Source organism: Anomaloglossus baeobatrachus, chromosome 3, assembly GCF_048569485.1.
Source record: "Anomaloglossus baeobatrachus isolate aAnoBae1 chromosome 3, aAnoBae1.hap1, whole genome shotgun sequence".
In the NCBI taxonomy this organism is placed as follows: domain Eukaryota; kingdom Metazoa; phylum Chordata; class Amphibia; order Anura; family Aromobatidae; genus Anomaloglossus; species Anomaloglossus baeobatrachus.
The window spans coordinates 457780306-457796880 of NC_134355.1; the positions used below are offsets into that span (position 1 = coordinate 457780306).

General features: G+C 48.8%; 1 protein-coding gene across 1 annotated transcript in view; it reads right to left on the minus strand.

Moving 5' to 3' along the window:
• The window catches only part of LOC142296643 (putative cation-transporting ATPase 13A4), a 192950-nt gene that overhangs the window by 65947 nt on the left and 110428 nt on the right, over nucleotides 1-16575 (minus strand). The window contains exon 13 of the mRNA XM_075340496.1: nucleotides 2357-2418. Coding sequence (XP_075196611.1) covers nucleotides 2357-2418 — 62 coding nt within the window. The remainder of the gene's footprint in view (nucleotides 1-2356; nucleotides 2419-16575) is intronic.

A 16575-nucleotide genomic window follows, 5' to 3' on the forward strand; every position in this document is an offset into this window, starting at 1 on the left:
GTAACTATTGCAAAGTCGTCATAGACAAAGTTTTGTTATTTTGGCATTTTAGGGGTCAATGACTTTTGAGAAAAACTCAACATGCTTTAGGCATGGTATCTTTTAGAGATCAGCCAAACTTTGAACCTCAAATTCACTGATTTATCCTCAATTTGATTTCAATACTGCAAAGACTCTAATTAACAGGAAAAGATATACATGAGTATAACATTCTGAGGTATTTTAAGACTGTTATAAACCCCTTTTGAGCTCTTTAACAGAAACACAAGTTTGAAAATGTCCAATTGACCTCAACCTATCTGACTAGGTGAAAACAGATAAAAAATGGTGGTTACCAACTGTGGTATTCAAATGTGGTATTATGAGTCTTATCTTAGACTATTAGATAAGAAGGTGGACAAAAATATGTATTAAAAAAACATGCACACTGTGAAATAGACAGTTGCAGTTACCTGTCTCGAATGTGGAGATTTGTTTTGTCTTTAAAAAAGCATATAAGGCTCGCCTCTCCCATAAACCAGTAAGCACACTTGCTATAATATATAAGCTGTGTTTTTAGGATTTCATTAGTAGCAAAATTAGGGCAAAAGGTATTAAATTGCCTTCTTATTTGCTGTATTGCTTGTGATGTTCTAAAACTAGGTGTTGTTAGATACACTAGTGGAGGAGAATTATAATGTTAGAACACCAAATGTTGCTAGATACACTAGGGAGGAGTTGTCAAAAAAGCCAAAGGTCAGGATCTGGGAATTCACGTCAGTTACAAGGGAGAGAGTGGAGCCGAGGTCAGGATACAAGCCGGGGGTCTGTAAGACAGGAAGACACATCAGGTACAAAGGGAGGGAGCAAAGTCTAGGTCAGGATACAAGCTGAGGGTCTAGGAGATAGGGAGTGAAGTCAGAGTTGGAGAAAAAGGCAGAGTAGGGTACTAGGAATGAGGTAGTGGGACAAGATCAACACAGTCACTTACGGGAGCCAGCAACAACTGCTGCAACACAGGAACTATCACTGGCTGTGTTCCGGGTGAAGCAGCTCTAAAATAAAGCACAGCAGTCACCAGGAACGAGGCTCCAATGAACAGGCCCATCCCACAAAGCCAAATTCCAGGAACAACCAGTCCACAAAATAATAATACAAAACCAAGCATTGGCTCTGCAGGAGAGCAGAGCACCACCAATCAGAATCATGACATTGCCCTCCTTGTAGGAAGAAAAATATTCTGTTATGAAAGTGCTGTTACTGCAATATATCACACATCCATCTTTACACAGTCACTCTGAATATGTGGGTCCAGCACCTCCATATCGCTTGAATCTTTGGATTATTATTCTCAGACTAATAATACCACTCCCATTTTTAATCTGCTTCAACACTGAAGTAATGCACCATAATCAGATTTAATGCTCGCTCACATAAGCGTATGCATCAGACAAGTACTATTTATTTTTTTACTGGATAGCACTCAGTTTAATGATATGTAATGATATGTAATGGGTCAGTGAGGATCGGTGTTTTTTTTCTCATACCGATTCAGCATGAGAACAAAAATTGTAGCATGTCAGTCACCAATTTAAATTGGATGTCACTCACCTATTCAAGTCTATGCACTCGGATGACACCTTAGTGCAGTCTGATTTTCATGGTCTCACAGAATTAAGAAGATGGAGAAATTTTGTTCTCCATTTTCTCGTCACAGTGGCTCCAATTCTCTCATCTGAGAAAACTGAAGCTGACACTTGGATCAAACTCTGATCAGAGTGTTATTTAGATAACTAATCAGACATAGCCTTAGGTCTATTTCTATCCCTATATGTAATGACTTTCTTTGTGATTCAAATATTGCTGCTTGGCCATACTTCATCTTTTATAGTAGTTGTGATGGTATCCACTGATTGGTTGCCCTAGACCATGCGATGTGATAGCCGCAAGACATTAGGGGTAAGCCTAGCAGCAAATAATGTCATAAGCTTTCCCTTTGGCTGCTGCAATTTTTAAAAATGAGAGGATTGATGTCTGTCTTATATATTATTTTTGATTGTCATGAATTGAATCACAAATTGATTAAATTCACAGGGATATGCAAATTAGCAGGAAATTCAACCATAATCAAGCAACAGTTCATAGATCCGCTCATCTCTACTATCTTTCCACTGGAATTTTCTTAAAAGCTTTTCTATAGGATTTACAAAATGCAACAAATCAATACCTTTTTACCAGCATAGTAAAATGCAGAAAAATGTGTTTTCTGGAGATTCCCAAATAAGGTTGTAAGGAACCCCAGCATTCTAGGTGGTAGAATAATTGGCATCTATAGACAGCTATAGAATTTGTGAGCTAAAAATAAAATAAAAAGTACCATGTTCCTCCGGATGGTATTATTCCCATTAAGTCAAGTCCATCTTCTGTTAAAGTTCCAGTCTGAATACAGAACAAAATGTTAAACGATTTCAACTGAAATATAAGATTTATGAACACAGCTACTTTGCAGCAAGGATGTGAAATGAACACATTTAAGTATTAAACTGCTCTTCATTATCAATAGTGGGAATAAGTATAAAAGACAAATGTGTGGGTGAACAATTGGCTATTAATGGAACAAACTCTGATTTGGTCACTTTTCACAATTGGGATATCACAAGGGGTCAGTAATGGGCCCTTTTCCTTTTAACATGTTTATGAATGAATTTGTAAATGACCCAGAGAGTAAAATTTCAGTATTTGTGGATGAAATTAAACTCTGTAAGTTAATCAACACAAAAGGAGGATAAATTAATACTATATAGGGATGTGGTGAAGATTGAGACACATTAATTTAATTTTAATGTGGATACATTTAAGGCTTTGACCTGAAAACAATATCTAATTATATATTAAACAGTAAATTACTCAGTAAAACTACAAATGAAACAGACTTGAAAAACTCAATTTTAGCAACTAGTGACAGGCATCTGTTGTCAAAGCAAATTAAATCAAAGGGACTCATTAACCCCTTAATACCTTCATTTTGTTCTTCTGATTTTTATTTCTTTTTTTTCTAAGAACCAACATTTTTTTTATTTTTCACCAACATAGTCATATGAGGGATTTTTTTTTATGGAAAGAGATGTAATTCTGAATTACATCAATCATTTTATAATAAAACATACTGAAAAATGAAGTAAAAAAACAAAAAACAAAAAACAAAAGACATAGGGAATGCAGTGAAATTGTGAAAAAAGATGACCACAATTGCTTTTTGGGTGTTGTGTCTATATTGTTCATTGTGTGGTAAAACCTCATAACATGATTCTCTGTGTCACTATTGGTATGGTGTGAGTCAAAACATGTATAGTGTATAGTTTTTTCCTTTACTTAAAAAGTTGGTGTGTATAGCCATTTACCATTTGGGTTAATTAACTTTATAAAGTCATGGCAGAAAGTATATGCACCATTGTTCTAAAAAATGAAGTATTTCTCCCAGAAAATTATTACAATTACACATTTTTTTTGTCATACCCATGTTTATTTCCTTTTGGTATATTGAATCAACATAAGAAATAAGGAACAATTGACATAATTTCACACATAGCTCCAAACATGGGCAGGACAAAATTGTTGGCACCTTTACAAAATTGTGGGTAAATAACTTTGTTTCAAGCATGTGATACTCATTCAAACATCTGTGGCAAGTAAAACATGTGGGCAATATAAACACCATACCTGAAACCTGATAAAAAGGGGATAAATTGACTCAATCTTTTCATTGTGTCTTTGTGTGCCACATTAAGCATGAAGAACAGAAAAGCGGGCTTTACACGCTGCGACATTGCTAGCAATTGCTAGCGATGTCGAGCACGATAACACCTGCCCCCGTCGTACGGCCGATGTGTGGTGATCGCTGCCGTAGCGAACATTATCGCTACGGCAGCGTCACATGCACTTACCTGCTCTGCGACGTTGCTCTGGCCGGCAAACCGCCTCCTTTCTAAGGTGGTGGGTCGTGCGGCGTCACAGCGACGTCACACGGCAGCCGTCCAATAGAAGCGGAGGGGCGGAGATGAGCGGGACGTAAACATCCCGCCAACCTCCTTCCTTCCGCATTTCCGGTGGAGGCAGGTAAGAAGATGTTTGTCGCTCCTGCGGTGTCACACATAGCGATGTGTGCTGCTGCAGGAACGACAAACAACATCGCTAAAAAGCAGAAAACGATTTTTTATTTCAGGACGACCTCTCTGTGGCAAACGATTTAGCCCTCTTTTGCGATCGTTTCAGATTGCTCTTAAGTTTTACACACTGCAATATTGTTAATGACACCGGATGTGCGTCACAAACAATGTGACCCCTACGATAATTCATTAACAATATCATTCATTAACATTTTTCAACTGGCTAACACGGTACCAAAACCTTTTTCTTTTAATTAACAATATCGTAGCATGTAAACCCCGCTAAAGAGAAGAGAACTGTCTGGGGACTTGAGAATAAAAATTGCTGCAAAATATCAACAATCTCAAGTCCATCATCAGAGATCTTGATGTTCCTTTGTCCACGGTGCGGAACATAACCAAGAAGAATATAACCCATGCACTGTAGCTAATCTCCGTGGATGTGCTAGGCAAAAATACAGTGATGAAAAGTTGCAACTCAGTATAGTCTGAATGCTGGATAATCAGCCTCAATTAAGTTCCAAACAAATTCAAACTCAGAGTGCATCAGTGTCAGTGCAACTATCCATCAACATTTGAATGAAATGAAATGCTATGGCAGGAGACCAGGAGGACTCAACTGCTGATACAGAGACATAAAAATCTAGATTGCAGTTTATCAAAATGTACGTTAGTCAAAATCCTTCTGGGAAAGCGTTTGTGGACAGATGAGACCAAGATACAGTAGAGGCATCAAAAGAGAAAATATGCTATCTCTTCACTATAACAAATAGAGTTATTCAACGTACTCAGGGCAATCCGGCACAAATAAAAAATGACAGGTAGTGTTCAGCTGATGATCCCAGTCCAGGGGGGAGCAAAGCAATCATCAAACAAAAAGAATATCTATGGCACTGACCTTCTTCTGGTAAAAAAGCTTGCATGCATTACTCTAATATACAGTTAGGTCCAGAAATATTTGGACAGTGACACAAGTTTTGTTATTTTAGCTGTTTACAAAAACATGTTCAGAAATACAATTATATATATAATATGGGCTGAAAGTGCACACTCCCAGCTGCCATATGAGAGTTTGCACATCCAAATCGGAGAAAGGGTTTAGGAATCATAGCTCTGTAATGCATAGCCTCCTCTTTTTCAAGGGACCAAAAGTAATTGGGCAAGGGACTCTAAGGGCTGCAATTAACTCTGAAGGCATCTCCCTCGTTAACCTGTAATCAATGAAGTAGTTAAAAGGTCTGGGGTTGATTACAGGTGTGTGGTTTTGCATTTGGAAGCTGTTGCTGTGACCAGACAACATGCGGTCTAAGGAACTCTCAATTGAGGTGAAGCAGAACATCCTGAGGCTGAAAAAAAAGAAAAAATCCATCAGAGAGATAGCAGACATGCTCAGAGTAGCAAAATCAACAGTCGGGTACATTCTGAGAAAAAAGGAATTGACTGGTGAGCTTGGGAACTCAAAAAGGCCTGGGCGTCCACGGATGACAACAGTGGTGGATGATCGCCGCATACTTTCTTTGGTGAAGAAGAACCCGTTCACAACATCAACTGAAGTCCAGAACACTCTCAGTGAAGTAGGTGTATCTGTCTCTAAGTCAACAGTAAAGAGAAGACTCCATGAAAGTAAATACAAAGGGTTCACATCTAGATGCAAACCATTCATCAATTCCAAAAATAGACAGGCCAGAGTTAAATTTGCTGAAAAACACCTCATGAAGCCAGCTCAGTTCTGGAAAAGTATTCTATGGACAGATGAGACCAAGATCAACCTGTACCAGAATGATGGGAAGAAAAAAGTTTGGAGAAGAAAGGGAACGGCACATGATCCAAGGCACACCACATCCTCTGTAAAACATGGTGGAGGCAACGTGATGGCATGGGCATGCATGGCTTTCAATGGCACTGGGTCACTTGTGTTTATTGATGACATAACAGCAGACAAGAGTAGCCGGATGAATTCTGAAGTGTACCGGGATATACTTTCAGCCCAGTTTCAGCCAAATGCCGCAAAGTTGATCGGACGGCGCTTCATAGTACAGATGGACAATGACCCCAAGCATACAGCCAAAGCTACCCAGGAGTTCATGAGTGCAAAAAAGTGGAACATTCTGCAATGGCCAAGTCAATCACCAGATCTTAACCCAATTGAGCATGCATTTCACTTGCTCAAATCCAGACTTAAGACGGAAAGACCCACAAACAAGCAAGACCTGAAGGCTGCGGCTGTAAAGGCCTGGCAAAGCATTAAGAAGGAGGAAACCCAGCGTTTGGTGATGTCCATGGGTTCCAGACTTAAGGCAGTGATTGCCTCCAAAGGATTCGCAACAAAATATTGAAAATAACAATTTTTTTTTGGGTTTGGTTTATTTGTCCAATTACTTTTGACCTCCTAAAATGTGGAGTGTTTGTAAAGAAATGTGTACAATTCCTACAATTTCTATCAGATATTTTTGTTCAAACCTTCAAATTAAACGTTACAATCTGCACTTGAATTCTGTTGTAGAGGTTTAATTTCCAATCCAATGTGGTGGCATGCAGAGCCCAACTCGCGAAAATTGTGTCACTATCCAAATATTCCTGGACCTAACTGTATGTCTGTGAATAGAGACTGCGGTAGTGGGGGAGGGGGAGCAAGTGCACATGTGGCGAGCAGGGGACAGACCACAACAGGGGGGCCGCTCAAGGTCCTCAGATTCAGGCGCTTGCTGTGGCTCGAGTGGCAACCGGATCCAGGGCTTGCGCAGCCGTCCATCGCCCACGAGTGAAAAGGGGTTATTTACAGGGGATAGAGTCTTTGTCAGTGACGCCACCCGTGGGTTGCGGTGAGAGTTGGTAGCACCGCTGCTGCCTAGTGATGGGACACCTGGGGCTGATGGAGCAGGGCAGCAGGATGGAATCCCCTCTACAGGTAGGGGAGGTGTACTCCCAGGGCCCAGGGAATGGTGAGGGATTGCAGGGAGCTTAAGACTCACAGTTAGGTTGTCGTGGTGCTGGATGAGCTGCTGATGATTTGGAGGATCAGTAAACACAGTCTGTATTGTAAACCAAGTTGCCAGTGACCGGTAGCCTCCAGCGGTTGCATTCGGGTCCCACACTCAGATATACAGCCAGGGGCTCTTTCTTCTGCACTTTCTGTCTGTCTCCCTCTTGTCTGGACTAGTCCGCTTGAATGGCCTCCAGACTGGATCCCCTCTGTCGGCACCGGCGGGCTACAACCCTGCCCCGGTCGGCCTCAGGTTCCCCGCGACCGGATATCCGTGCCTGTGGCCCTCACTGCCACATAGTCCGGTAGTCTAGGGCTCCAACCCCAACTACCACCTTCTCCAGGGAGATCCAACTCCCTCCTGTCAGCTCTCCACTGACTACAGCTCGAACTGTCTCACACTCCTCTCTGTCACTTCCTGAGCTCTTCTCCTCGATCCCTCCCATTGTCCTGGGGGGGTGCTGGTCCTGATTGGCTGGTGTATACCTGTGTATGTGTCGCGGGCGGAGGAGGGGACGCTGCGCTCACCCACTGCTCGCGTCCGGCTGCTGCTGCCGCTGCTCGGTGGTGGCTCGAGCGGTGGGCCGGATCCCGGGGACTCGAGCGGCGTTCCTCTCCCATGAGTGAAAAGGGGGTGGTTTGGGTTTAGGGATATTGTCCGTGACGCCACCCACGGTTGTGGTGAGATTGGTGACACCACCGCTGCTCTGGACGGGGATCCCGGGAGCGATGACGGGAAGCAGCTTGGATGTTGGTTCTCCCCTCCGTGGGTAGGGTTGGTTGGTTGGTTGGTTGGTTGGTTGGTTGTCCCAGGGCTCGGTGAGGGAGGTAGGGATGTATAGCAGGCGGGTTACGGGGCCTGGTGATGTGCAGGGTCACGGGGGCAGCGCTGTGCCGCACGGCACGGTGGTACTCACTCAGCCAATGAAGAATGCAAAGTCTCCGGTAAAACAAACTGCTGGATGGACGGGTCCCACAGATGGCTGCGGTGTTTCTCCTCCCGGCAGGTTGATGGTGACTGCCTTTCCCTGCACCTGTGTTGTGTTACGGTTCCAATGGCTTCCCACCGGTAACCCACTCCCCAGCTTGGATGGAAGCTGAGGGAGCCCCTTTTCCCCGCATGCTCTGGCCCTGGGAACTGTAGCCTTGGCGGTGACTGTGTTTCCCTCTATGGTTTGAGCGGTTGCCTTCAAATCGGGTCTTGACTGCTGGGAAACCCCGGAGGTTCCCTTCGCTAACGGATTTGACAAATTTAACGGCGACTCCTAGCCTTGTCGGGGTCTGTAAGCCCTGCCGGATGGTGCTGGCTTCTCTTTACTCTCCGATCCGGTACCGCTGGGCCACCGCCCGTCCACGGTCCATACGGTTTGCTCCAATTAGCCTCTCCTGCAGACGGTCACCACCGTCTGCGAACCTTGCTGTACCGTCCGGGCCACACACCTGGACCGCCTTCAGACGGCTCTTCTACCAATTTACTTCCTCACTCCTAAAACTTCAAAACTGCTCTCTCTCCTTTTCACGCCTCCAGGACTGTGAACTCCTCAGTGGGCGGGACCAACCGCCTGGCCCACCCCCTGGTGTGGACATCAGCCCCTGGAGGAAGGCAACAAGAATTTTGTGTTTGGCTTCGGTGTGCCTAGCCGGTGTGTGGGGTGTGTTGGTGTAGTTCTGTGACAACCTGGCTTGTCCAGGGCGCCACATTCCCCCTTAGTAAAATGCAGACCGTCCGCGGGCTGCCCGTCCATCACCGGTTTTATTTTAACTGTAAAAGATAAAAAATGGTAAAACATGTAAACAAGCATTTTTCAATCTTCCCACATCGGGAGGCACATTTCTTGAACGTTACCAACATTTTTAATAAATACGGTTACGGCTTCCGCTCTTCTCCCACCCAAGCAACCTGGCCCTGATGCTGCCCCTAAGCAAATGGGCAGCACCCCTTGACCCCAGTCCATCACCAAGTTGCCCGAGCGGGTTCTGTCCCTTTCAGGGGACCCTCGTCCATGGGGACCCCTGAACCCCCGAAGGATCGCCACCGGTTACGGTAGTGGCGGGCCTGGGCCATCCCTTTCCTCCAGGCCCATCCTCCAAATCAGCCTCTCCGGAGGCGGTCACGGTATCAAGCCCAACATTTTTATTTACATTCCACAAGTTCGTGGTTGCCCTGCAAGGTCTCGGGCTTGTCCGTAGCAGTTCCTTACGCAAGGATCAAAGACAGTCCCCACAGGGACAACAGTTGCCGGCAACGACTGGTTCAATCACGGTTGTTAATCAGGTAAACTTTCGGTTGATCATTTTCACTTATCATTCTCAAACTTTCAAACGGTACTGGTGGTCCCAACGGGGACAACTGGCAGCGGAGGACCGCTGACTTTCACTTTAAGTTCACGGTGGCGACCGGAGGAGGGAGCTGGGCTGGCATTCGGGCCTCTTGACCGCCCCTCAGCTTTGCATCCAGCGCGAACCAACCCCTCTCCCCGCAGTGCCTGGTGTACTGCACCAAGTCTCCTGGCATCAGGTTGAGGCCCGGGTGATCTTCCGGTTGATGGGCGTTGACATCCCGTCGGGCCACAAAGACTTCGGCCTCCAGGCCCGGCTCGTATATAAAGCCATAGCCCCGACGGACATCAAACCTCCTCACTTGCCCTTCATAGAGCGGGCCTTGGACACGGAAGGTCGCTTGGCGAAGGCTTTCCTTTTCCCGGATCGTGCGGGCCACCAGCTCCGCCTTCCTTCTCTCCCTCTCGGCAATCTCCAGGCCCAGCGGTGTCAGTTCCCTGTCCCAATACGGGGCCGCTGCGAGCCCCTGCACACGGGTCGGGCCCCGCGAGACCTCCTGGACACTGCCGACCACTGGCAATCTGGGTGGAAGGTCCCGCGGTGACTTGGCCTGGGGTGCTGCTTTGCAGTGGTGACCCGGCGCAACCTCAGCCGAGGTGTAGGGAATGGGCACAGGGATCCTTTCCCGCCGAACCTCCGCCTCCTCCTGCACGAGACGGGCCGCCGGGGCCGATGCGGGGTCAGGCACGATCAGCGGTGCCTCTGGTACAGCTTCAACAACGGGCTCGGCCTTCGGCGTCTTCCAAGGGAGCAGTGCTGCATGGTCACAGGCCTCGGCTGCAGATCGGTCCGCTTGGGCGGGCAGGCGGGGTGCCGCTACCGGTTGGTCGGGTAGCGGGCCTAGTGGCGGGCAGTAACGACTAACACAGATAGCGAGGGAGGCGGCAGGGTGAGCAGGCGCGGGCCGGGCCCCTCAGCCGCAATGGCCGATCCTTCCGGAATACAGGGACGTGGGTCTCTTACCCACTCCTTTAAATCCTCCTCCTTGCGTCTCCTTATAGCCGCTACCACCTCCGCCATGTCGGCCTCCCACTCCTCCAGGAGGAGCTGCATGCGGATCTGCAGCCTTTGTTGTAGCTGGGCGGTCCGGACCTCCACCCACGCCGCGGTTCCAGGCGCGGGGGCTACGGTGCTGCGGAACGGCTGGTACATTTCTGCGGAGGCCTCTTCCAGGAACCAACAAAAAGATGGCCGCAGGGTCCTGGCGTCCCTGCTTTTATAGCCGCGGGCAACATGCGGCCAGACGCCATCCGTCCCCCTTAGTCTTTTTCCGGCTCCTCCTCTATAGGGGCGGGGTTTCGGCTTTCGCGCCTCCACTACTCGGGAAGAAGCTTGAGCGGGGACTTTTCGCACCCAAAATGGCGGCTTCTCAAAATTCTTCTCAAGGCGCACTTCTACCAGCCGGCAGAACGGTAAGATCCTGTTCGTGATGCCAAGTTGCCACGGGCGGAGGAGGGGACGCTGCGCTCACCCACTGCTCGGGTCCGGCTGCTGCTGCCGCTGCTCGGTGGTGGCTCGAGCTGTGGGCCAGATCCCGGGGACTCGAGCGGCGTTCCTCACCCGTGAGTGATAGGGGGTGGTTTGGGTTTAGGGATATTGTCCGTGACGCCACCCACGGTTGTGGTGGGATTGGTGACACCACCGCTGCTCTGGACGGGGATCCCGGGAGCGATGACGGGGAGCAGCTTGGATGTTGGTTCTCCCCTCCGTGGGTAGGGGGTTGGTTGTCCCGGGGTCCGGTGAGGGAGGTAGGGATGTATGGCAGGCGGGTTATGGGGTCTGGTGAGGTGCAGGGTCACGGGGGCAGCTCTGTGCCACACGGCACGGTGGTACTCACTCAGCCAATGACGAATGCAAAGTCTCCGGTAAAACAAATGGCTGGATGGACGGGTCCCACAGATGGCTGCGGTGTTTCTCCTCCCGACAGGTTGATGGTGACTGCCTTTCCCTGCACCTGTGCTGTGTTACGGTTCCAATGGCTTGCCACCGGTAACCCGCTCCCCAGCTTGGATGGAGGCTGAGGGAGCCCCTTTTGCCCGCAGGCTCTGGCCCTGGGAACTGTAGCCTTGGCGGTGACTGTGTTTCCCTCTACGGTTTGAGCGTTTGCCTTCAATCGGGTCTTGACTGCTGGGAAACCCCGGAGGTTCCCTTCGCTAACGGATTTGACAAATTTAGCGGCGACTCCTAACCTTGTCGGGGTCCGTAATCCCTGCCGGATGGTGCTGGCTTCTCTTTACTCTCTGATCCGGTACCGCCGGGCCACCACCCGTCCACGATCCATACCGTTTGCTCCAATTAGCCTCTCCTGCAGACGGTCACCACCGTCTGCCAACCTTGCTGTTCCGTCCGGGCCACATGCCCGGACCGCCTTCAGACTGCTCTTCTACCACTTTACTTCCTCACTCCTCAAACTTCAAAACTGCTCTCTCTCCTTTTCCCGCCTCCAGGACTGTGAACTCCTCGGTGAGCGGGACCAACCGCCTGGCCCACCCCCTGGTGTGGACATCAGCCCCTGGAGGAAGGCAACAAGGATTTTGTGTTTGGCTTCGGTGTGCCTAACCGGGGTGTGGGGTGTGTTGGTGTAGTTCTGTGACGACCTGGCTTGTCCAGGGCGCCACATATGGACTGTGTTGGTGCCAAAGAGGAGAATGGCCTGCATTTTGGTGGATTTGTGCAGGCTCTGTGACAACCTAGTTTTGCCAGGGCATCACACACAGGTAAAGTAGCTCGTCAGATGATGGCCATTCTGCGCATCGGAAATGACACAGTCAGGTATGTAGAGTATTAGGCTCTCCCTTATTCAGAGCCTTCTGTAGTACTGATTTTATAGGAATCTATTCTCTCTAACTGCTTAGATTCTGCAGAGGTTATTTACAGTGGCATTTAAGGGATTATTGAGATGATCGGAATTAAGTAATATCTAGTGATGAGCGAGTACTAAAAAGCTCGGGTGCTCGAAGCTCGGGCCGAGCCTCCCAAGATACTCGTGTACTCGGCCCGAGCAACGAGCCCAATGTTATCCTATGGGAGACCCGAGTATTTTTGTGAAATGACCCCCCGGCAGCATGGAGAAACCCTAAAAATGTCACAAAAGTCTCAGAAGAGTGCTCAAATGACATGGCAACAGCATGCGGAAGACCCCTTGAAGCATTTATCACTGAAAAGTCACAGCTGTGAACAATTTTGTCCGCGTTTTACGCCATTTTTACGGACTCACCAGAAAACCTTCCAAAATGACCCCAAAATGATTTTTCATGGCGGAAATGTTAAGGGCACATACCCAATAGTGAGATAGAGCTGGTGTATGTTACTTTTTGAGATTAATACATGAAAGATTTTACGTGAAAACATTGTGTGGCACTCCGATGTCCCTGAGAAGAGACGTACATAAAGGCCTCTGAGTCTAATGTGCCCATTTTGAGGAAGTGAGTCTTTGTAGTATTTTCCTTTGCCAGGGCAGTCCAAAATTGTGAGGTTCACCAATGCCCCTGCATACAGACGTGCATGAGGGCCTGTAAACCTGAAGTGCCCATTGTAAGGAAGTGGGTCTATTGTAGTATAGCCCTTAGGCAGGGCAGCCAAAAATTGGGAGGCTCCACATTGTCCCTGGATAGAGACGTGCATGATGGCCTGTAAACCCGAAGTGCCCATTGTAAGGAAGTGGGTCTATTGTAGTATAGCCCTTAGGCAGGGCAGCCAAAAATTGGGAGGCTCCACGTTGTCCCTGGATAGAGACGTGCATGAGGGCCTGTAAACCTGAAGTGCCCATTGGAAGGAAGTGGGTCTATTGTAGTATAGCCCTTAGGCAGGGCAGCCAAAAATTGGGAGGCTCCACGTTGTCCCTGGGTAGAGACATGCATGAGGGCCTCAAAACATTAAGTGTCCATTGTCAGGAAGTGGGTGTATTATAGTATAGCCCTTAGGCAGGGCAGCCAAAAATTGGGAGGCTCCACGTTGTCCCTGGGTAGAGACGTGCATGAGGGCCTCAAAGCATTAAGTGTCCATTGTCAGGAAGTGGGTGTATTATAGTATAGCCCTTAGGCAGGGCAGCCAAAAATTGGGAGGCTCCACGTTGTCCCTGGGTAGAGACGTGCATGAGGGCCTCAAAACATTAAGTGTCCATTGTCAGGAAGTGGGTGTATTATAGTATAGCCCTTGGGCAGGGCAGCCAAAAATTGGGAGGCTCCACGTTGTCCCTGGGTAGAGACGTGCATGAGGGCCTCAAAACATTGTTCCCATTGCAAAGGAGCGGGTCTCCTGTCGTTGTAATGTCCATTCTGCAAAGAATGGGCGAAAAAATTTACCACTGGGGGTATACCTGAAACAAAGGCCTAAGTATTGCAATTTGTAACGGTCATCATCATGGTGGCGCATGAGGAGAAGGAGGAGCAGTCCAGCGATTATCCAAAGTCCAGAAGTGTGTACCCATGGGTGAGTGGAGGTACATGGCAAACTTTAAATTCCGCTCTCATTTGCTGGTGGTGTGGTGAAGTCTGGCCCAATCCAACCCTTGTTCATCTTGATCAGAGTCAGCCTGTCAGCATTTTCAGTTGACAGGCGGGTGCGTTTATCTGTAATGATTCCACCTGCGGCACTAAAAACACGCTCTGACAAAACGCTAGCAGCAGGGCAGGCCAGGACTTCCAAGGCGTAGAGAGCCAATTCATGCCACGTGTCCAGCTTGGATACCCAATAATTGTAAGGCACAAAGGAATGTCGGAGTACAGTTGTTCGATCTGCAAGGTACTCCTTCAGCATCTGGGCAAACTTAGGATTTCTTGTGGCACTACCCCGCACCTCAGGGGCTGTGGTACGTGAGGGGCTGAGAAAACTGTCCCACATCTTAAAGACTGTTCCCCTACCTCTGGCGGATTGGACTTGTGCCTCTCTCGGCTGTACGCCTCGGTTGTCCACTGATTCATGACCTATGCCGCTAGCGTTTTGTGAGGGGAATGCTTTGCCTACTTCCGTGACTATGGCCTTCCGGAACTGCTGCATTTTGGTTGACCTCTCCTCCACGGGAATAAGAGACAAAAAGTTCTCCTTGTAGCGTGGGTCTAACAGTGTTACCAACCAGTAATGATTGTCGGCCAAGATGTTCTTAACGCGAGGGTCACGAGACAGGCAGCTTACCATAAAGTCAGCCATGTGCGCCAGACTCTTAACAGCCAGGACTTCAGTAGCCTGACCAACAAGATGACTGAACATAATGTCCTCCTCCTCCTCCTCCTTCTCCTCATCTACCCTGTCCTCTGGCCAGCCACGCTGAACCGAGGATATGACTGGTGTGCATGTCATATCCTCAATTTGGCCGGAGAGTTGCTCCATGTCTTCATCCTCCTCCTCGTCATAGTCCTCCACTGCACGTTGTGATGAGACGAGGCTGGGCTGTGTGTTATCATCACCCACACCCACTACTGTTTCTTGCTGCAACTCATCGCGCTCCGCCTGCAATGCATCATGTTTGTTTTTCAGCAGAGACCGTTTTAGAAGGCAGAGTAGCGGTATGGTGACGCTAATAATGGCGTCATCACCACTCACCATCTTGGTGGAGTCCTCAAAGTTTTGGAGGATGGTACATAGGTCTGACATCCATCTCCACTCCTCAGGTGTTATGTGTGGAGTTTGACCCATTTCCCGACGGCTTAGGTGATGCAGGTACTCAACAACTGCCCTCTTCTGCTCACATATCCTGACCAACATGTGCAGAGTTGAATTCCAACGCGTGGGGACATCACACACCAGTCTGTGAGCCGGAAGATGCAAACTGCGCTGAAAGCCGGCAAGGCCGGCTGAAGCAGTAGGTGACTTTCGAAAATGTGCAGACAGGCGGCGAACTTTTACCAGCAGATCAGACAGCTCTGGGTATGACTTTAGAAACCACTGAACCACGAGGTTGAGCACATGGGCCACGCATGGAACATGTGTCAGCTGGCCTCGCCTCAAAGCCGCCACCAGGTTCCGGCCATTGTCACACACGACCTTTCCTGGCTTTAGGTTCAGAGGTGTGAGCCAGTGATCTGCCTGCTGTTTCAGAGCTGTCCACACCTCTTCTGCATTGTGGGGTTTGTCACCTATGCAGATTAGCTTCAGCACAGCCTGTTGCCGCTTCGCCGAGGCAGTGCTGCAGTGCTTCCAGCTTGTGACTGGTGTGGAGGGTACAGTGGATGAGGATGCGCAGGAGGAGGAGGAGGCTGAAGAGCATGACATTCCGGAGCTGTAGAGTGTGGGTGAAACACTGACTGAGGTAGGGCCTGCAAACCTTGGTGTGGGAAGGACGTGTTCCGTCCCTCGCTCAGACTGGGTCCCAGCTTCCACAATATTAACCCAGTGTGCCGTCAACGAGATTTAGCGGCCTTGCCCACAAGCACTTGTCCACGTGTCTGTGGTTAGGTGGACCTTGGGTGAAACAGCGTTGTTCAGGGCACGTGTGATGTTTTGTGACACGTGGTTATGCAACACGGGGACGGCACACCGGGAGAAATAGTGGCGGCTGGGGACCGAGTAACGTGGGACAGCTGCCGCCATCAGGTCACGGAATGCTTCTGTCTCCACCAGCCTAAAAGGCAACATTTCCAGCGCAAGCAGTCGCGAAATGTTAGCATTTAGAACTGTGGCATGTGGGGTGTTGGCAGTGTATTTGCGCCTGCGTTCAAAGGTTTGCTGAATGGATAACTGAACGCTGCGCTGGGACAAGGACGTGCTTGATGATGGTGTTCTTTCTGCGTAGGCAACTGCAGGTGCAGGAGTGGAGGAGGCTTGTTCGCAGGCAGCATGGACAGGGGATTGGCTCGCATGCACAACTAGCGAAGACGTAGCAGTGACATCAGCAAGCACTGCTCCTCGTCTCTGTTGTACTTCCCACAAAGTCGGGTGCTTGGCTGACATGTGCCTGATCATGCTGGTGGTGGTCAGGCTGCTAGTTTTGGTACCCCTGCTGATGCTGGCACGGCAGGTGTTGCAAATGGCCTTTTTTGAATCATCTGGATCCAACTTAAAAAACTGCCAGACTCGGGAAGACCTAACATTTGTACAGGCACCTTGTGTCGTCGTGTTGTTCCGGGGAACGGTTGCCTGACTTCTGCCTGGGGCCACCACCCTGCTTCT